The sequence below is a fragment of the Nycticebus coucang genome, chromosome X (assembly GCF_027406575.1).
Source record: "Nycticebus coucang isolate mNycCou1 chromosome X, mNycCou1.pri, whole genome shotgun sequence".
Lineage (NCBI taxonomy): Eukaryota > Metazoa > Chordata > Mammalia > Primates > Lorisidae > Nycticebus > Nycticebus coucang.
The window spans coordinates 23,239,174-23,260,851 of NC_069804.1; the positions used below are offsets into that span (position 1 = coordinate 23,239,174).

Genomic DNA, 21,678 nt, shown 5'->3' on the forward strand with positions numbered 1-21,678 from the left:
CACTAATTATCTTTCAGCTACTGAAATTATCTCAAGGTTGTAATACTCTTATAATATATAAAACTTTTATAAAACCCAGACATGGGCTCGGCGCCTGTGGCTCAAGCGGCAAAGGCACCAGACACATACACCTGAGCTGGCGGGTTCGAATCCAGCCGGGGCCCACCAAACAACAATCACGGCTGCAACCAAAAAATAGCCAGACGTTGTGGTGGGCGCCTGTAGTCCCAGCTACTTGGGAGGTGGAGGCAAGAAAATCGCTTGAGCCCAGGAGTTGGAGGCTGCTGTGAGCTATGACGCCACAGTACTCTACCCAGGGCAACAGCTTGAGGCTCTGTCTCAAAAAACAAAAATAAAAACCCAGACATGATTTGTTAAGTCCGAATACACTCTCTGGGAAAGAGAATTAACATTCTATTATAAATCAGGTAAGGCACAAAGACTACATATTGTGGCTTTTTCTCTTTAAAAGTTATATAAATCCAGTTTGGGGAGGACAGAATGAATTACATTTAACAGATTCGGGGAAAAGCACACTAGGGAGTCTATCATGAGCTAATTTATAAAATATTGGGAATAAGCATGATGAGCTTACTTGAACTAGAATCTCTCTCTAAATAATCTGCTTCCTTAATAAATATCCAATGAAAAATCAGCTATAAAATCCTAAATACACGCCTGCAGTCCCAGAGCTGTGGGAGGCCGAGGCAGGTGGGTTATATGAGCTCAGAGGTTCAAGACCAGTATGAGCAGCAGTGAGCCAGAGTAAGACCCCGTCTCTACCAACATCAAAAACAGCCAGTACCGCCAGAGGAAGAAGAAAATCAACAAAAAAAGAGTACTTCAAACAAAGAAAAATGAACAAGCAAACTGAAATTAAAAATAAAAAAAAAATCCTAAATACAAAGCTAAAATAAAGCTTTATCTTTACAGGATTTAAAACAAATTTTTTCTTTCCTTTTGAAAAACTGATTTTATATGAATATACTGTACATATTATTACAACTTCTAAGGGGATCATTAGTATACTGAGTCTTATCTTATGGGTACCTATGATAATGAAGTTGCCCTGTGTTCGAAAATACTAAAATGTCACTGTACTAAAGAATCAACATATGGGTATTTTAATGAATTCAACGATTTTGCTAAAAAAATACTTAACATATAAAAAAGTCAACTATAATATGCATTTTGCCGAATAATACATTTACTTCATAAAATTTTTGCAATAAAGCAATAATTGCTTTTCATTTATTTATTTATTTTTGTAGAGACAGAGTCTCACTTTATGGCCCTCGGTAGAATGCCATGGCCTCACACAGCTCACAGCAACCTCTAACTCCTGGGCTTCAGCGATTCTCCTGCCTCAGCCTCCCGAGTAGCTGGGACTACAGGCGCCCGCCACAACGCCCGGGTATTTTTTGGTTGCAGTTCAGCAGGGGCCGGGTTTGAACCTGCCACCCTCGGTATATGGGGCCGGCGCCTTACCTACTGGGCCACAGGCGCTGCCCAGCAATAATTGCTTTTTAAAAACCAAAAGACTAAAGAAACATAGTTTAAACTACGTAATATTAGATTCACATCACTGGAATTTATTATGACAAATGTCAGTCCTTATCTCTCAACAGATGCAAAGACCATCAGAGTATTTTTTTACATGCCACAGACATTTGTGTAAGTAAAAACTGAAGTTGTAGTTTAGTTTTAAAACTGGGAATCTACTACAAATGAAACAAATTCTAAGAACTCTTAAACAACTACGTCAAACATACAAGATTTTTTATTTTTTGAGACAAAATCTTGCTTTGTCACCCTCGGTAGAGTGCCATGGCGTTATAGCTCATAGCAACCTCAAAGGCTTGGGCTCAAGTGATTCTCTTGCCTCAGCCTCCCAAGTAGCTGGGACTACAGGTACCCGTCACAACGTCCAGCTGTTTTTAGAGACGAGGTCTTGCTCTTGCTCAGGTGGTCTCGAACCTGTGAACTGAGGCAATCCACTCGACTCGGCCTCCCAGAGTGCTAGGATTATAGGCGTGAGCCACTGCACCCGGCCAAAAAAACAAGATCTTTAAAACCTCAGAATTGTGCTTTTTTTTTTTTTTGTAGAGACAGTCTCACTTTATGGCCCTCGGTAGAGTGCCGTGGCCTCACACAGCTCACAGCAACCTCCAACTCCTGGGCTTAAGCGATTCTCCTGCCTCAGCCTCCCGAGTAGCTGGGACTACAGAATTGTGCTTTTACATATCTCAGTTTTCCCACTTTACATTTTTTCAGTGCTATTAAATTTCTTAGGCTATGTTTTGTTCATGGAAACATGTTAGAATTTTCACAATTCTATAATAACTTCTAATGACCCCAGCTGTGCCACAGGTTAACATCATGCTTCCTGCACCTTAGGGTCCTCTCTCTACTGTTCCTCAACTGGAAGCAAGTAGACCTTGGTTCCAGTCTGGGCAGTGCCATTTGTTCTTGAATAAAATCCCTAACCTTTCTGAGTCTTATCTATAGCGATAACATGTAGACACTACCTATACGTGGGGCACTTAGTACGTGACCTGGCATATATGCACGGTGTTCATATAAATACAGTAGAACCTCTGTAAGTTGACCACCCAAGGGACTGTAACAAACTGGTCACAGCAAAGGTGCTCAACAGAAGGAACTAGGCCTACGAACTGATACATACAGGCAGTGCCATGTCCAGTCGGTGAAAATTCGGTCAACTTAAGGAAGCGGTTCACTATGGAGGTTCTACCACAGTATCATTGCCTCTAAGGAACTCAGTGAGGAAATCCAGCAGTCTTGGCCTCCTTGGTGATAGTCCCACAAGAATATTCAGTACAAAAGCTAAGGCAGTCTATCTTTAGCTGAGAAGAAAATCTAGTTGAGGACTACAGGGAAAGATACTGCAAAAGAAGAAACCCAAAGATTGCAGCACAGCTAGGGAGCATGATTCAGATCCCTGGAATCAGTGGGGGTTCTTCCTTGGGAAGAGATAGAATGTGCCCCCTCCCCTCACTATGAAGCCACTGCTCAGATCTAATTGGTGCTATCAAAGGAAGAATTAAAATCTCCATGGGTTCCTTCCCGGAGCTTTGTACAGTCACTTTTTATTTTCCTGATGCCAGGGAAAAGATCCTGACAAAAAGATGCTATACCCAACTAAGAGTTCTCTTCATCAGCCACTCCACAGAATCATTAGGCAGGTAAGTTAATTTAACACTAACTGCACATAATTTTTTTTTTTTTTTGTAGAGACAGAGTTTCACTTTATGGCCCTCGGTAGAGTGCCACGGCATCACACAGCTCACAGTAACCTCCAACTCCTGGGCTTAAGCGATTCTCTCGCCTCAGCCTCCTGAGTAGCTGGGACTATAGGTGCCCACCACAACACCCGGCTATTTTTTTTGTTGAAGTTCGGCCGGGGCCGGGTTTGAACCCGCCACCCTTGGTATATGGGGCCGGCGCCTTACCGACTGAGCCACAGGTGCCGCCCTGCACATAATGTTTTTAAAGGGTAGGAATCTGGGAGAGGGGTTAAATATGTGAGAAAGGCTGTTTACTATATGTATATTGAGAGAGAGTCTAGTGAGCAACTCACTTCCTCAACTTCTAGAGCAGTGCTATTCAACAGAAAGATAAGCTGAACCACACATGAGCCAAAGACGTAATTCTACATTTTCTAATAGCCACATTTTAAAAAGTAAAACGGTAAAGTTGATTTTAATAATGTTTTATTTAGGGTGGCACCTGTGGCTCAAAGGAATAGGGTGCCGGCCCCATAAGCCGGAGGTGGCGGGTTCAAACCCAGCTCCGGCCAAAAACTGCAAAAAAAAAAAAAAAAAAAAATAGTATTTTATTTAACTCAATATGTCCAAAATATCATTTCATGGGTGGTGGTGGTATTAGTGGTGAGCATAGCTGCCTTCCAAAATACCATTTCAACACACCATCAATATAAAAATTATTGAGGTAATTTATATTAATTTTGTCAACTCAGTCTTTTTTTTTTTTTTTTTGACAGTCTCATTCTGTCACCCAGGCAAGAATGCAGTGGTGTCATCATAGCTCACAGCAACCTCAAACTCCTAGGTTCAAACGATCCTCCTGCCTCAGCCTCCCAAGTAGCTGGGACTATAGACACCCACCACAATGCCAAGCTAATTTTTCTATTTTTCGTAGAGATGGGGTCTCACTCCTTGCTCAGGCTGGTCTGGAATACCTGAGCTCAAATAACCCTCCACCTTGGCCTTCCAGAGTACTAGGATCACAGGTGTGAGCCACCATGCCTATTCAGACTAGCCATATTTCAAGTATTCAATAGCCGCAAGTGGTGACCACGTTGAACAACACAGTTCTAGAGTTGTAGATATCGATTTTTATAAGAAGGAATAATCTCTCAATTTTGACACATTAGCTACTTTTAATCTCAATAAATTGAATGGAAGTGTTCTAAATTTAAAGAGGAAGGATTTTATGAGCTCAAAGAAACATAACACAGAAGAATGTGAATAAAATTTTGATGATTTTAGTCATCAAATGGGGCTACTTAAATTTAGCCATTCCTGGGCCAGCACTGTGGCTTACACCTATAATCCTAGCACTCTGGGAGGCTGAGATGGGAGATCACTTGAGCTCAGGAGCTCAAGACCAGCCAGAACAAGATGGAGATCCGTCTCTATTAAAAATAGAAAAATTAGCTGGATATCATGGCAGGCACCTGTAATCCCAAGTACTTGGGAGGCTGAGGCAAAAGGATCACTTGAGCCCAGGAATTTGAGGTTACAGTGACCTATGATCATGCTACTGCACTCTAGTCTGGGCAACACAGTGAGACACTGCCTCTAAAAAAGGATTGTTCTAGATTATGAAAGATTAGATAGACAGGATAGCCAAAAGCAATGCATAAACCTTGTCTGAATTCTAGTGGACTTTGGAGACAAATTGGGAAGCTTTGAGTAGGGATTAGCTATTATATTAGGGTCTTACTATTAACTTTCTTAGTGATATCATACTTAGGTAGGAAAAAGTCCTTATTCTTAGGAGAAGCATGGTAAGTATTTAAGAGTGAGGTGTCTTGATGTTTACAACTTATCAATGGTTCAATAAAAAAAATCTATGTAAGGCAACATCCATAGCTCAGTGGGTAGGGCACCAGCCACATACACCCAGGCTGGTGGGCTCGAACCGAGACAGGGTCAGCTATAGAACAACTGCAACAAAACAAAAGCCGGGCATTGTGGCATGCACCTGTAGTCCCAGCTACTTGGGAGGCTGAGGCAAGAGAATCACTTAAGCCCAGGAGTTTGAGGTTGCTGTGAGCTATGATGTCACAGCACTCTACCCAGGGTGACAGCTTGAGACTCTGTCTCAAAAAAAAATCTATACAAATATAGATTTATTATATTAAATCTATATGTTAACAGTTCTTGAATCTGGTGACTATATAGGTAGGCCTTATCAATTTTTTGTATGTTTGAACGTCCTCATAATAAACAGGGAAAAGACACAATTCTAAATTAAAAGAGAGTCACAATAACCAAATGTGAACCTTGATTAAATTTTGGTTCATGAAAAACAGCTTTAAAGACATGCTATTGGAACAACTGGGGAAAAAAAAAAAAAAACAGAAAATGGACTGGGTATTACATGTCATTAAGAAGTTGTTAATGGGGGCAGCGCCTGTGGCTCAAAGGACTAGGGCACAGACCTCCATATGCCGGTGGTGGAGGGTTCAAACCCAACCACGGCCAAAAACTGCCAAAAAAAAAAAAAAAGAGAGAGAGAGAGAAGAAGTTGTTAATGGGCGGTACCTGTGGCTCAAGGAGTAGGCACCGGCTCCATATACCAGGGGTGGCGGGTTCAAGCCCAGCCCCGGCCAAAATTGCAAAGGAAAAAAAAAAAGAAGTTGTTAATATCTGTACATATGGCAATTGTGTTGTGGTTCTGTAGAGTAATATCCTTAGTCTTGGGGTATAACATGCTTGCCAAAGTAGTTATGGATGAAGTGTCATAATGTCTACAACTGTCTATGAAATGGTTTAGTAAAAAACAAATCATACGTTAACGGCTATACATCCTCTACCTATCTAGCTAGCTAAAGTAAATATGGCAAAATGCTAACACCTATTACACATGTTTATGGGTGATCATTCTACTATTGTAGTTTTTTGTATGTTTAGAAAGTCTCCTAATAGAAATTTTATAACATTCTAAAGCTAAAAGTAAGTGTTTATCAACATTGTATTTTTCTAAATTTCAGCAAATAGGATGAAAACACAAATCAAATCTGCCTACGCTTTTCTCCATGTAGATTCTAATGCTAAGAAAAGGACCAGCATGAATGTAACATGTCTGTATTTCTGTGTCCTTTCTGGGGCTGTACATATATAATGGAATTTAAAATGACCTTGTTTGAAACCTGCAGTGTGCTGAGTACAGGAAAAATAGATGGCTCTTATTTTTAAGGAGCTCAAAACAGTATGGTATAAAATGGTCTAAATTCTTATTTCTCAACCAAATTTTCCATTTTAGTTTCTTGAGTTTTTATTTCTAGAGATAAGGTCTCATATCTGCCTAACTTAAGTTTTTCTCAACATTTAGAAAGCCACAGATTCCTCTGACACATTAAATCTCACACATCATTAAAGCAAGAATTACTATCTTCCACAGTACTTCTTACTGAAGTAAAACTGAAGGATTTGCATTACATTACAAAAACTTAACAATTTCTCTATGGCTGAGTCCTTACTAAGTTTTCCTAAGAAATTATTTCCAGAAAGAAGCCTTAGCAACATTTTTATTCTGATAATTCTGAATACCTAGCTAATGGGTAATAACCACTCTCTATGCTATAGATGCTGAAGGAATCCATCAGCAGGTACAACTGAGATCTTCTACAATTTGCAAAATTACCTGATACTATTAACTTTTAGCTGTCATTATTGTCTACCTTGAGCTGATAATTAAAATAAAAAGGCTCTACAACTTGGCACTTAAAAATCATTTACTGGGCTCAGCGCCTATGGCTCAAGCGGCTAAGGTGCCAGCCACATACCCCTGAGCTGGCGAGTTTGAATCCAGCCAGGGCCCAAACAACAATCACGGTTGCAACCAAAAAATAGCCGGGCGTTGTGGCGGGCGCCTGTAGTCCCAGCTACTTGGGAGGCAGAGGCAGCAGAATAGCTTGATCCCAGGAGTTGGAGGTTGCTGTGAGCTGTGACGCCAGAGCACTCTACCCAGGGCGACAGCTTTAGCCTGTCTAAAAAAAAAAAAAGTCATTTACTGCGGGCTTGGCGTCCTTAGCTCAGTGGTTATGGCACCAGCTACATATACCACAGCTGGAGGGTTCAAACCTGGCCTGGGCCTGCTAAACAACGATAACTACAACAAAAAAAAAAAATAGCCAGGCATTGTGGCAGTCACCTGCAGTCCCAACTACTTGGGAGGCTGAGGCAAGAGAAGCACTTAAGCCCAAGAGTTTGAGCTTGCTGTGAGCTGTGATGCCACAGCACTCTACCAAGGGCAACATAGTGAGACTCTGTCTCAAAAAAAAAAAAAAAAAAATCGGGCGGCGCCTGTGGCTCAGTGAGTAGGGCGCCAGCCCCATATGCCGAGGGTGGCGGGTTCGGACCCAGCCCCGGCCAAACCGCAACAGAAAAATAGCCGGGCATTGTGGCGGGCGCCTGTAGTCCCAGCTGCTTGGGAGTCTGAGGCAAGAGAATCGCGTAGGCCCAAGAGTTAGAGGTTGCTGTGAGCCATGTGACGCCACGGCACTCTACCCGAGGGCGGTACAGTGAGACTCTGTCTCTACAAAAAAAAAAAAAAAAAAAAAATCATTTACTGCTACCAATTATCCATCATATGGTCCCAAAGAAATCTTTTCCATTTCACTAGTATTTCCATCTGGACTGAAATTGGAGGGGTTTTGGTCTAGTACTGGGAAAGCATTTGCATTTAATATATAAAGACACAATAAAATTCTCCAGGGAAAAAGAGCAATAAAAACAATAGTAGGGGGAAAAAAAATCAAAATATCAGAGACAAATAATTTACGTATACATAGTTGATGTGAGGCTGGTTACTGCTAAACAAAAAATAATTAAGAAATATATTCTTTAGTTTCAATTATTTCTGCTGTTATCAATACATTCTGAGAATAAAGATAAAGTCCCATAAAATTGAGTTCTGTGTTGAAAGTATAAGTTAATGACATTTTGGAGGAAAAAACACATGCCAGGCTGCTCAATGTTATTCAAAGGTGCAAATGTGTTTATTTTTCAAATGCCATAAACAATCTTCCTTTGCAGGTATTGTATTTTTATCAGCAGGTCTGGTAACTAAAGCTAAGGGAACTATTTAACTTGAAAGGTGTCGACCAAGCTTTCAGTGTGCTTTCTAGAAAGAAGATGCAAGAAGTAAACAGAGCCCCAGAGGTAACCAAGTGATTAGAAACCAATTAAGCTAAACAATGACTAAAACTGCTCTCCCTCCTTTGGGCAAAAATGGATCACAAGTAAGATTGATATAAAAATGAAAATGCTTACATGCAAAAATGACAAGGCTGTTTTAAAGAAAGACTACCTTAAAGGGAGAACTATTTACATGGTTAAATGTGGACAGAGAAGTTTGATCAGTGTAGGTGGAAGATTTATAGTTTACTTGTTTAGAAATATCAAAGCGATGTTTTTAGACATAGAATGTATGTTTTCATGGTCAAATTGAGGTAGTATTCACAGTGAAACAGAGAAAAATAGGTCAGAGTAGGGAAGACAATCACACCAGGGCCTACTGGTTTTCAAGAGCTATTTTAGCTGTCTTTACTACATTTCAGAGGAATAAGAAACCGTATCAGTGTATACCATGCAAAACTTTTCTCAATGCCAATTTCAGAATCTATTACTTAATTATGTAATTCTGAAGTAATTTTACAGAGCTACCCTGACCCCAGTTCAGATTTAATTTGTGAAAAGCAAAGCTAAAGCAAACTTGTAATATTTTACATCCAATACTTATACTTCAACTTTTAAATCAAACTACTCTACTACCTACCTGGTTCACCTTTCACTCACAAAATGTATTTTTAAAAATTTAATTGCATAACAAATCAGGCTTCTTACATGTAAACTAATCTTATAAGCTATTCATTCCTTTTAGTGGCTCCTAAGTCTGGGAAACTTATCTATAAAGACATACAACTTAAACAATCTTAACTAAATGACGAGTCCTGTCTATTGCTTTCAAATGCACTAACCTTCTCAAAAACACTGGATGGGGTCATCAAACAAAACCTGATGTTCTGAATGATGGTATCGGTATGTCTCCAGCGTCTTCTATCATGCCGCAGCCAAGACTGCACAGCCTCGTACAGCTCTATCTCTGGGAACCTGCTCAGATGATCGTTATCCAAATAAGACATGAGCTTTTCAAAGCTCAGATAGGACAGGAAGTCAGGCCTGGACATGAGTGGCACAAAGTTGTCTAGCAGAAAGGCGTCCAACTTCTCCCTGACTCCCTCGATGTTTACACCAAAATCATCTAAGAGTCTCATAATTTCTGCGCAGTTTTCTAAGCAGATTTTCGCTAATAGAAAAGAGCAGCAGAACTTCACCACTTCTATAAGTTGAACATACATGGCAGCCTGAAGAATCTCATGAACAGTATTCATACTCAGTTCTATAGTTCCATAGTACATAAATTGAAGGACGTGGCTGAAACCAGTAGCAGTAAGACCTTTTAAATGGATTTTGTCCTGATCTCGTTCTCTCATGTCTGCAGTGAACATAATTCTGAAGTAATCACTCTGGGTGGCCAAGAGTGCTTTATGGGCCTGGAACTGATGATCTTCAATAACCAGAGTGACATCGAGAAGCAGTCCCTCCTCATACAGTGCTCTGAACCCAGCAGAGACACTGGTGTCATGGATGGAGGAACAGAATCCTTCCACGTCCCCTGCCATGGATCACCTGGAAAAAAAAATAATCAACAAAAATGGTGTTAAATATTTCTATGCATTCAGAAGACATTATTAACTTTTTAACAAATTTTATAACTATCTCAATTCCACTGCCTAAGTCCTAAGCATACAAGTCCTTAGGGAGAAGACAACCTAAAGGTTTGGAGACTAATGTTTTTGGCTTCCTTACCTGGAGGGGGGAAAAAAATCAAACAATGGTAAATTGACATCTTACAAACAATATATACCAATCACATTGATTTTATACTGGTCATCAAATGTATTTAAATATATTCTAAAATTATCAACACAAAAAAGATTTTATGCTCAAATAATAAATTATGAGAAAAAAAGACAAAAAAGAAATTAAACTGAAAAGTCACTTAGAAACTAGAAATTTACCCAAAGGAAATACTCAGGTATGTATGCCAAGTTTTACATAAATGGTTTTTCTTTCTAGCATTCTTCATGATTTAAAAAAACTAGAAAGTAAAAAAAAAGGCTCAGCACCTGTGCTCAAGTGGCTAAGGCACCAGCCACATACACCTGAGCTGGTGGGTTCGAATCCAGCCCAGGCCCTCCAAAAAACAATGACGGCTGAAACCAAAAAATAGCCAGGCACTGTGGTGGGTGCCTGTAGTCCCAGCTACTTGGGAGGCGGAGGCAGGAGAATTGCTTGAGCCCAGGAGTTGGAGGTTGCTGTGAGCTGTGATGACACCACACTCTACCCAGGGCAACAGCTTGAGGCTCTGTCTCAAAAAAAAAAAAAGAAAAGAAAAGAAAAAAGAAAAGTAAAAAATATATATAAAAAGAGAAAAAAACAAAAAAATTAAGTACTCAAAAGTACAACAATGTATTATTAAATGTCACAGTCTGAAAATGGATTACTGTAACAATTAAAAATGATGGCAATGGACTCGGCACCCGTAGCACAGTGGTTACTGCGCCAGCCACATACGCCAAGGCTGGCAGGTTCAAACCTGGCCCCGGGCCAGCTAAACAAGGACAACTACAACAGAAAAATAGCCAGGCATTGTGGTGGGCGCCTGTAGTCACAGCTACTTGGGAGGCTGAGGCAAGAGAATCGTTTAAGCCCCAGAGTTTGAGGTTGCTGTGAGCTGTGATGCCACAGCACTCTAACCAGGGCAACATAGTGAGACTGTCTCAAAAATAAAAAAATAAACTAAATAAAAATAAAGAATGATGGCAATGATCCACCTATTCTGACAAAGAATATTTATTAGACATTGTTATGCTTAACAAAAAACAGGCTGGTCAGGTACAGAGGCTCACACCTGCAATCCTAGCACTTGGGGAGGCCAAGGTGGGAGAAAGGCTTGAGGCCAGGAGTTCAATACCAGCCTAAACAAGCGTTGAGATCCTATCGCTACAAAAATACAGAGAAATTAGCCAGGTGTGATAGCACATGCCTGTAGTCCCAGCTACTCAGGAGGCTGAGGCAGAAGGACCATTTGAGCCCAGGAGTTGGAGGTTGTTGCAGTGAGCTGTGATGACACAGACAACAGAGTGAGACCCTGTCTCAAGAAGCAAAAACATGGGGCACCTGCAGCTCAGTGGTAAGGGCGCCAGCCACGTGCACCGGGGCTGGTAAGTTCCAACTCGGCCCCAGCTTGCCAAGCAACAACAACAACAAATACCCAGGCGTTGGGTAGTGCCTGTGGCTCAAGGAGTAGGGTGACAGCCCCATATACCAGAGGTAGCGGGTTCAAACCCAGCCCTGGCCAAAAACTGCAAAAAAAAAAAAAAATAGGTGTTATGGCAGGTGCCTGTTGTCCCAGCTACTTGGGAGGCTGAGGCAAAAGAATCGTTTGAGCCCAAGAGTCTGAGGTTGCTGTGAGCTATGTCAGACCACTCCACAGAGGGTGACAAAGTGAGACTCTGTATTAAAAAAAAAAAAAAAAAGGAAAAACAGGTGACCCCAGCATACTGAGTGTATCTCTAAAAATTAAATACACATGTATTTGTTTCAATGAGAAAAAGTCTGGAGAAATATATGCCAAAATCCCTCAGTAGTAAGATTTCAAGAGATGTTTGTCTTTCCCTTTTTACTTACCTCATTAACCTTACTTTTATTTGTTTTTCTTGAGACAGAGTCTCAAGCTGTTGTCCTAGGTAGAGTGCTGTGGCGTCACAGCTCACAGCAACCTCCAACTCTTGGGCTTACGTGATTCTCTTGCTTCAGCCTCCCGAGTAGCTGGGACTACTGGCATTTGCCACAACGCCTGGCTATTTTTTGGTTGTAGTTGTCATGGTTGTTTGGCAGGCCAGGGCTGGATTCGAACCCACCAGCTTTGGTGTATGTGGCTGGTGCCCTAGCCGCTTGAGCTACAGGCACCGAGCCAACCTTATTTTTATTTATTCTTATTTTTTGGAAGAAATGGTATTGTCCAGATTGGTCTGCAACTCCTGGACTCATGCAATCTTCCTACCCCAGCCTATCTTGTAGGTGGGATTGCAGGTGTGAGCTACCAAGCCCAGCCTGACTTTATTATTTTCTTTTTCTTGAGACAGAGTTTCACTATGTCACCCTGGGTATACTGCTGTGGCATCACAGCTCACAGCAACCTCAAACTCTTGGGCTTAAGCAATTCTCTTGCCTCAGTCTCCCAAGTAGCTGGGACTACAGGTACCAGTCACGACAGCCAGCTATTTTTTTGTGTTGCAAATGTCATTGTTGTTTAGCAGCTGGCCAGGGCTGGGTTCGAACCGGCCACCCTCGGTGCATTTGGCCAGTGCCTTAACAGTGAGCCATGGACGCCGAGCCTATTATATTTTTTTTTTTTTGAGACAACAGTCTATGTTGCCCTTGGTAGAGTACTGTGGCATCACAGGTCACAGCAACCTCAAACTCCTGGGCTTAAGCAATTCTCTTGCCTCAGCCACCCAAGTAGCTGAGACTACAGGTGCCCGCCACAACGCCCAGCAATTTTTTCGTTGCAGTTGCCATTATTGTTTAGCTGGTCTGGGCTAGGTTCGAACCTGCCACTCTTGGTGCATGTGGCTGGCAGCATAACTACTATGCTATAGGCGCCCAGCTCACCTGACTTTATTTTTTAAAATTATGTAGGCTCAGTGCCTGTGGCTCAAGCGGCTAAGGCGCCAGCCACATACATCTGAGCTGGTGGGTTTGAATCCAGCCCAGGCCTGCCAAACAAAAATGATAGCTGCAACCAAAATATAGCCGGGCATTGTGTCAGGCGCCTATAGTCCCAGCTACTTGGGAGATGGAGGCAGGAGAATCACTTGAGCCCAGGAGTTGGAGGTTGCTATGAGCTGTGATGCCACGACACTCTACCCAGGGCAACAGCTTGAGGCTCCGGTCTCAAAAAAAAAAAAAAAAAATTATGTATTGCTTATATATTTAAAATAATTTCAAAGGAACTTAAACCATATCTTTGCATATCAGAGAAATGAGCAAAGACAGAATTATAATTAGATCTCTTGGCTCGGCACCTGTGGCTCAAGCGGCTAAGGTGCCAGCCACATACACCTGAGCCTGGTGGGTTCAAATCCAGCCCAGGCCTGCCAAACAATGAAAACTACAACCAAAAAATAGCCGGGCGTTGTGGCGGGCACCTGTAGTCCCAGCTACTTGGGAGGCGGAGGTAGGAGAATCGCTTGAGCCCAGGATTTGGAGGTTGCTGGGAGCTGTGATGCCACCGCACCCCACCCAGGACAACAGCTTGAGGCTCTGTCTCAAAAAAAGAAAAATATATATATATAAAATTAGATCTCTTAAGTAAGCAGAATAACCCCCTATTAGACTATGTACGTGTATGAAGTGATTTTCTCCTTTTCGCACAAACTTCTCCGGGCCATCTATCTTAACTCTCATCCTCACACAGCTACTAGCTTCTCCACAGTGACCCTACCACCATTTTGCATACCCTCTGGACTCTTTCCAGTGTGCCTAGTGAAACCTTGCTTCAATGTAAACACACTCCCCTAGCATTCAGGTTGGTTCCAGAAAATTCCCTCCTCAACCTGATTTAAATTAGTCATGGTTTTATCACAGCTCCCAGGCCTCAGGCCTCCTGCCTCCTTCCTACTATCCGCACTTAAAATATTTTTCTAGAGTTTATAGACCTTTCATTCTTTTTTTTGGTTTTTGGCCAGGGCTAGGTTTGAACCCGCCACCTCCGGCATATGGGACCGGCGCCCTACTCCTTGAGCCACAGGCACCACCCAGATCTTTCATTCTTTCTTTCTTTTTGAGGCAGGGTCTCATTCTGCTGCCCAGGCTGCAGTGCGGTGCGTTCTTAGCTCACTGCGACCTCAAACTCGAGTTCAAGTGATCCTCCTGCCTCAGCCTCTAGACTAGCTAGGACTACAGGAATATTCCACTGCACCCAGCCAACAAACCTACTTTCTAAGCTTTCTTTTAGCTTTCTACCCTTTTTCCTCAAAAAAAAAAACAAAGGGACTTGTGCACAGATAAAAGTCCACGTTCTGTTGCCCCGTCACTCACACACACACTCTACATCACTCTCCCACATGTGCTAAAGACTTGTGCTGAGTCATTTCTGTTACCACTTCAATGTTCACATAAGATCATCTACCCAAAGACCAAAAGTCAAAGCTCCCTGCCCACCTTAATTCCTACAACCACCCCCACCTTACTCCATTGCAAACCCTACCCGCCAAACCCCTTGCATCTGACCCTGGATCCAGACTTGGACCACATCTCAAATCTTTTAACTACCAACTTTCCACTTAACTTTCCTACTCTTTTCACTTAGTCTGTCATCTCCTAACTTTACCTCTGTCCTTCTTTCTTGCCAGGGCCTTCATTCCTATTACCCTTTTGCCTGTCCTTTCTATCTGCCATGGGCAGTTTTGTCCTTTGAACAGCTGGGAAGAAATTCCCTGTTGGTGTACACAAATACACCATGAAAGATATTCCCCAACTAAGGACGAGTATAGACAAATCTCTGAGATACTACAACCATACTGAAAGCATTGTATACAATACCTTATGACTTGGAATCCTATACGTGGAATTATTTGTTGACACACTATCCACAGACCAGGCCAGCCTAAAAATGCACAATCAAAGGATACGGCAACCAACATTTATGTTTCTGAATACCCACCAGTACAATGCTGGGACCCAATCGCCCATGTTCTTTTCTTCCCTTGATTGAGTGTTTTGATAGACTGTGACAGTGGTTCTCAACCTTCCTAACATTGCGACCCTTTAATATAGTTCTGTGGGTTGCGACCCACAGGTTGAGAACCGCTGGACGATGAGCCCTTCAGTGAAGCAACTGGCAGTGTAGAGAATTGCTATCACCTGCTCTATCTTCCTCCTCTATTACCAATGCCTTCCCCTTTAATTTTCTAAAAGGAAGAGCCCCTCTATGTGTCAGGCACTAGCTTAGGTATTAAGGTATGTGCCATTTGGGAGTCCTCTCTGTACTCTGGATTCAGCTAGCCGTCGGTTGCTGAGAGGGAAAAGGTGTCCTCAAGCATTCCTCCTGCCTCAGCCTGCCAAATAGCTGGGACTGACCTGGCTAATTTTTCTATTTCTAGTAGAGATGGAGCCTTACTCTTGCTCAGGCTGGTCTCCAAATCCTGAACTCAAAGCAATCCTCCCACTTTGGCCTTCCTGAGTGCTAGGATTACAGGTGTGAGCCACTGTCCCTGGCCAAAAAAAAACTTGTTAATAAGAAATACGAAAGGATACTATACCAAATACTAAATACTATACCACTATGCTATAGGCGCCGAGCCTCCATCTCTTATTAAAAAGCATTAAAATGAAAGAGAAAAAGCATTAAAATGGGTGGTGCCTATAGCTCAAGTAGCTAAGGTGTCAGCCACATACACCTGAGCTGGTGGGTTCGAATCCAGCCTGGGCTTGCCAAAAAAGAATGACAACTACAACCAAAAAATAGCCGGGCGCTGTGGCAGGCACCTGTAGTCCTAGCTACTTGGGAGGCTGAGGCAAGAGAATCGCTTAAGCCCAGGAGTTGGAGGTTGCTGTGAGCTGTGACACCACAGCACTCTACCCAGGGCAATAGCTTGAGCCTCTGTCTCAAAAAAAAAAAAGGCATTAAAATATGGCTTGGTGCCCGTAGCTCAGTGGTTAGGGTGCCGGTCACATACACCGGGGCTGGTGGGTTCAAACCCGGCCCAGGCCTGCTAAACAACAAAAAAATAGCCGGGCATTGTGGTGGGTGCCTGTAGTCCCAGCCACTTGGGAGGCTGAGGCAAGAGAATCCCTTAAGCCCAAGAGTTTGAGGTTGCTGTGAGCTGTGACACTACAGCACTCTACTGAGGGCTACATAGTGAGACTCTGTCTCAAAAAACTAATAAATAGGGTGGTGCCTATGGCTCAAAGGATAGGGTGCCAGCCCCATATGCTGGAGGTGGCGGGTTCAAGCCCCGGCCAAAAACTGCAAAAAAAAAAAAAAATTTTTTTTTAATAAATAAATAAAATAAAAATGGCTATCTTGGGCAGCGCCTGTGGCTCAGTGAGTAGGGCGCCGGCCCCATATGCCGAGGGTGGCGGGTTCGGACCCAGCCCCGGCCAAACTGCAACAGAAAAATAGCCAGGCGTTGTGGCGGGCGCCTGTAGTCCCAGCTGCTCCGGAGGCTGAGGCAAAAGAATCGCGTAAGCCCAAGAGTTGGAGGTTGCTGTGAGCTGTGTGACGCCACGGCACTCTACCAGAGGGCGGTACAGTGAGACTCTGTCTCTACAAAAAAAAAAAAAAAAAAGGCTATCTTGGGCGGCGCCTGCGCTCAGTGAGTAGGGCACCGGCCCCAGCCAAACTGCAACAACAACAAAAAGTTGGCTATCTTGGGGTTGAGTATCAGTTTTTACTTTTTTCTCCTTCCTATTTGCTAATCTGTGTTTTCCAATCTAACTGCAATGAAAGTGTATTATTGTTAAAAACAAAAAAGTTCATAAAAAAAAATACCATTAACAAACACTTATTAGTCCAATTCAATGGTTACATCCTATTCCCTATTTCTCTGGATCCTTCTATAGCGTAATTTATGCCCACGGCTCCTCACTCAGCTCTGTGATACTGAAACTCCTGATCTTCTTCCTCTTCCTGCACTGCTCATTTCTTAATTTTCTTCATGGCCTCACATTTCTTGAATACCCCTAAAACATTTGGATCCTTCAGGATTCTGTTCTTGCCCCTTCTCTCTTCTCATTTAAACATCTTGTCCTCCCAAATAACCTCATCTAAATCCCTGGTTTCTGCTTAGATGTACTTTCACCAATACCTTGATACATGTAATCTCTGTACAAATCTATCCTCACCCTAGTCCTGTAATATGTTGAATAAACTGCCTAGTAAACACTTCTGAGTGCCCCATTTTGGGATCTCAAAAATCAACGTATCTAAACAGAATCATAAGGTCAGGCAAGGTGGCTCACACCTGTAATCCTAGCACTCAGGGAGGCCAAGGTGGGTGAATTGCTTGAGCTCAGGATTTCAAAATCAGCTTGAGCAAGAGCAAGACCCTATCTCTACTAAAAAATAGAAAAAAACTACCTGGGTGTTATAGCCGGAGACTGTATAGCCGGCGCCTACAGTCTCAGCTAATTGGAAGGCTGTGGCAAGAGGATGGCTTCAGCCTAAGAGTTTAAGGTTGATGTGAGCTATGACACCAGGACACTCTAGCCTAGGACAACAGACTGAGACTCTGTCTCAAAAAATAAAAAATATAAAAATAAATAAAACAGAATCATAATTCTATTCTCCTTCTAGTTTTCTCTTTTATATTCCCCATCTTATTGAGAGACATTCTAGGTATCTCTTTCTTCTTACTTGTCCCTACCCTACCTTTATGTCCTACTGATTCCACCACATTAAATGTTCGCTTATCTACGACAGCAAAGTATATACAAGATGAAATTAATATCAAATTTTTATTAGTACTCTATTAATCAAAGACTATATAATTTCATTTTGGAAAGGCAGAACACGAGATAACTATTATTTGGATAAACAAAAATATATTTGAGATACTGTAATCAATGCTTGGCAGAACTACTTTACTAACCCATTCAAGATTAAAGTAAGCTATGCTATCAGTCTGGTCTTGTTTATGTGAATTATTTTTTTTTTCATAGACAGGGTCTCACTATGTTGCCCAGGCTACTTGCAGGCATGATCACAGCACACTACAACCTTGAACTTTCAGCTCAAGCAATTCTCCTACCTCAGCCTCCCAAATAGTCAGGACTATAAGGCATACTCCACCTCACCCAACCTGAATTAAGGTAAAATTAATAAGCTTATGGCTTGGCGCTTGTAGCTCAGCAGCTAGGGCGCCAGCCACATACACTGGACCTGGAGAGTTCGAAATCAACCCAGGCCTGCCAAACAACAATGACAACTACAACAAAAAATATAGCCAGCGTTGTGGCAGGTGCCTGTAGCCCCAGCTGCTTGGGAGGCTGAGGCAAGATAATCGCTTAAGCCCAAGAGTTTGAGGTTGCTCTGAGCTGTAACACCATGGCACTCTACTGAGGGCGACAGCTTGAGACTCTGTCTCCAAAAAAAAAAAAAAAAAATTAATAAGCTTAGAATTTTCTAAGTAATGTAAGTAATGTAAATTTTCTATGTACAGAAAAGGAACCTTATTAGGTTCCATACTCTATTGAGTTATGGTGTCCAAATAACCAAATATTCACATTAGTAGAGGGCTATCAACATCATACTAATTATCAATTTTCAAAAGAATTGGAATAAAAAACTCGATGAAAAATTGCTATTTCATTACTTTTTTCAGGGTCATTATGGTCACCAATGATCACTGCAGCTTGTCAAGATGTATTGGTCACATTTTATAAAGATTTAATAATAAGGCTCGGCGCCTGTGGCTCAAGCGGCTAAGGCACCAGCCACATACACCTGAGCTGGTGGGTTCAAATCCAGCCCAGGGCCTGCCAAACAACAATGACAGCTACAACCAAAAAATAGCCGGGCATTGTGGCGGGCGCCTGTAGTCCCAGCTACTTGGCAGGTGGAGACAGGAGACTTGCTTGAGCCCAGGAGTTGGAGGTTGCTATGAGCTACGATGCCACAGCACTCTACCCAGGGCAACAGATTGAGGCTCAGTCTCAAAAAAAAAAAAAAAAAAAAAAAAAGATTTAATAATAAAAGGCTAGATACTAGCATCCATATACTTAAAAGTAGACTGCTTTTTGTTTCATTAATCTGTTATTTAGACAGTGCCTAACATACCATATATTTCACTTCATGTCATAGAAATCCTGTCAATTCAACAGTTACTCATTATCTGAAAAGATCTCAAACAGTTAATATTATCTTTCTGAAAGACACTCCACCTAGGGAATTTTAAGGAGACGCAGGCGGCACCTGTGGCTCTAAGGAGTAGGGCACTGGCCCCATATACTGGAGGTGATGGGTTCAAACCCAGCCCCGGCCAAAAACTGCAAAAAAAAAAAGGAGGAGGAGGAGAAATGCTATGCTTTCTCAAAAAAAGAATTCAGGTTGATAATTACTATGGTGGAAATGTCATGGGGCAAAGATGCAAAACACAGGGAAGAAAATGAGGAAAAGGATCGGTAAACTGTGAGTCAAAAGACCCCAGGCAGGAGGATCACTTTAGGGCCTGTATTCCAGACCAGCCTGAGCAAAAAGAAGACCCCATCGCTACCAAAAATATTTTTAAAATTAGCCAGGCATCGGGCGGCGCCTGTGGCTCAGTCGGTAAGGCGCCGGCCCCATATACCGAGGGTGGCGGGTTCAAACTCGGCCCCGGCCAAACTGCAACCAAAAAATAGCCGGGCGTTGTGGCGGGCGCCTGTAGTCCCAGCTGCTCGGGAGGCTGAGGCAAGAGAATCGCTTAAGCCCAGGAGTTGGAGGTTGCTGTGAGCTGTGTGAGGCCACGGCACCCTGCCGAGGGCCATAAAGTGAGACTCTGTCTCTAAAAAAAAAAGAAAAAAAAAAAAAAATTAGCCAGGCATGGTGGTGTATACAGTAATCAGTTCACAGCTACTCAGGAGGCTAAGGCGTAAGGGTCACTTGAGTCCAAGACTTTGAGGCTTCAGTGAGCTATAACAACTCCACTGCAACTCTAGCTGGGGTGACAGAACCTAGAATGTCTCAAAGAAAAACAAAGATCCCAAAAATCTGTGTAAGGACAGCCCCTGCCTGAGTGTAACACAATCTTTAAAATTTCTTTTTTTTTTTTTTTTTTTTGTAGAGACAGCATCTCACTTTATCGCCCTCGGTAGAGTGCCGTGGCATCACACAGCTCACAGCAACCTCCAACTCCTGGACCTAGGCGATTCTCTTGCCTCAGCCTCCCGAGTAGCTGGGACTACAGGCGCCCGCCACAACGCCCGGCTTTTTTTTGTTGTTGCAGTTTGGCCGGGGCCGGGTTTGAACCCGCCACCCTCGGTATATGGGGCCGGCACCCTGCCCACTGAGCCACAGGGGCCACCCTAAAATTTTCTTTAGTTGCAAAATTCTCATTTATTCTTTTTTTTGAGACAGAGTCTCACTTTATTGCCCTCGGTAGAGTGCTGTGGAGTCACAGCTCACAGCAACCTCTAACTCCTAGGCTTAGGTGATTCTCTTGCCTCAGCCTCCCGAGTAGCTGGGACTACAGGCACCCACCATAACACCCAGCTATTTTTTGCTGCAGTTTGGCTGGGGCCAGGTTCGAACCCACCACCCTGGGTATATGGGACTGGTGCCCTACCCACTGAGCCACAGGCGCCGCCCCTATTCTACTTTTTTACATGATTTTCAGATATACAATGCACTTGTACAGACATGGAAAGCTAATAAACTATAGCTACTTTTAAAGTTTCAGCAATACATTTGTGACATTTACCTGACTTCTAAATCTAATTTGTGATAGCTGAGATATACACAGTAACTTCTTTTCTACCTGAGTTTAGTGCATCTATCAATAGAACTAACAGCTTTAGAACACCAGCAGTGTTTTACACTTTTATGGGAAGTAGAAAACAGTGAAAATACTCAGTGATTCACTGACTGACATGATATAGTCTCTAGATGGAAGCAGTGAGTTAGAGGTGTGGTCCCCCAACACCTCCCACACACAGGTCCTATTAGTAACAGGGCCACATAGCAGGAGGAGAGCAGGGGCAGGCAGGCAAGCAAAACTTCATCTGTATTTATTTATAGCCACTCCCCATTCAGCAGGGGCATTAGATTCTCATAGGAACAGAAACCCTACTGCAAACTGCACATGCCAGGGATCTAGGTTGCATGCTCCTTATGAGAGTCTAATGCATGATGATCTGAGGTGGAAATATAAGCCATCTCCACCCCCACCATCTGTGGAAAAATTGTCTCCCATGAAACTGATCCCAAAAAGTTTGAAGACCATTGAATTAGTGTACAGCTCCAGGTCTGAATCCTGGTTCTGCCTCTTACTGCTCTGTGATCTTGGGGCAAGCTATTTCGCTTCTCTATGCATGTAAAATTTAAAACTTTAAAAAACTACTAGTATTGGCTGGGTACCGTGGCTCACACCTGTAATCCTAGCACTCTAGAAAGCCCAGGCGAAATGGAAGGATCACTTGAATTCAAGACCAGCCTGAGCAAGAGTGAGACCTTCATCTCTACTAGAAATAGAAAAATTAGCCAGGGGTTCTGGCAGGCACCTGTAGTCTCAGCTACTTGGGAGGCTGAAGCAAGAGGATTGCTTGAACCTGGGAGTTTGAGGTTGCTGTGAGC

At 42.7% G+C, this 21,678-nt stretch overlaps 1 protein-coding gene across 2 annotated transcripts in view; it reads right to left on the minus strand.

Moving 5' to 3' along the window:
- The window catches only part of KLHL15 (kelch like family member 15), a 51,466-nt gene that overhangs the window by 17,085 nt on the left and 12,703 nt on the right, over positions 1-21,678 (minus strand). For both annotated transcript variants that reach the window (XM_053579527.1, XM_053579528.1), the window contains one exon: positions 9,254-9,965. In XM_053579527.1, the coding sequence (XP_053435502.1) occupies positions 9,254-9,958 (705 nt within the window). In that variant the 5' untranslated portion in view covers positions 9,959-9,965. The remainder of the gene's footprint in view (positions 1-9,253; positions 9,966-21,678) is intronic.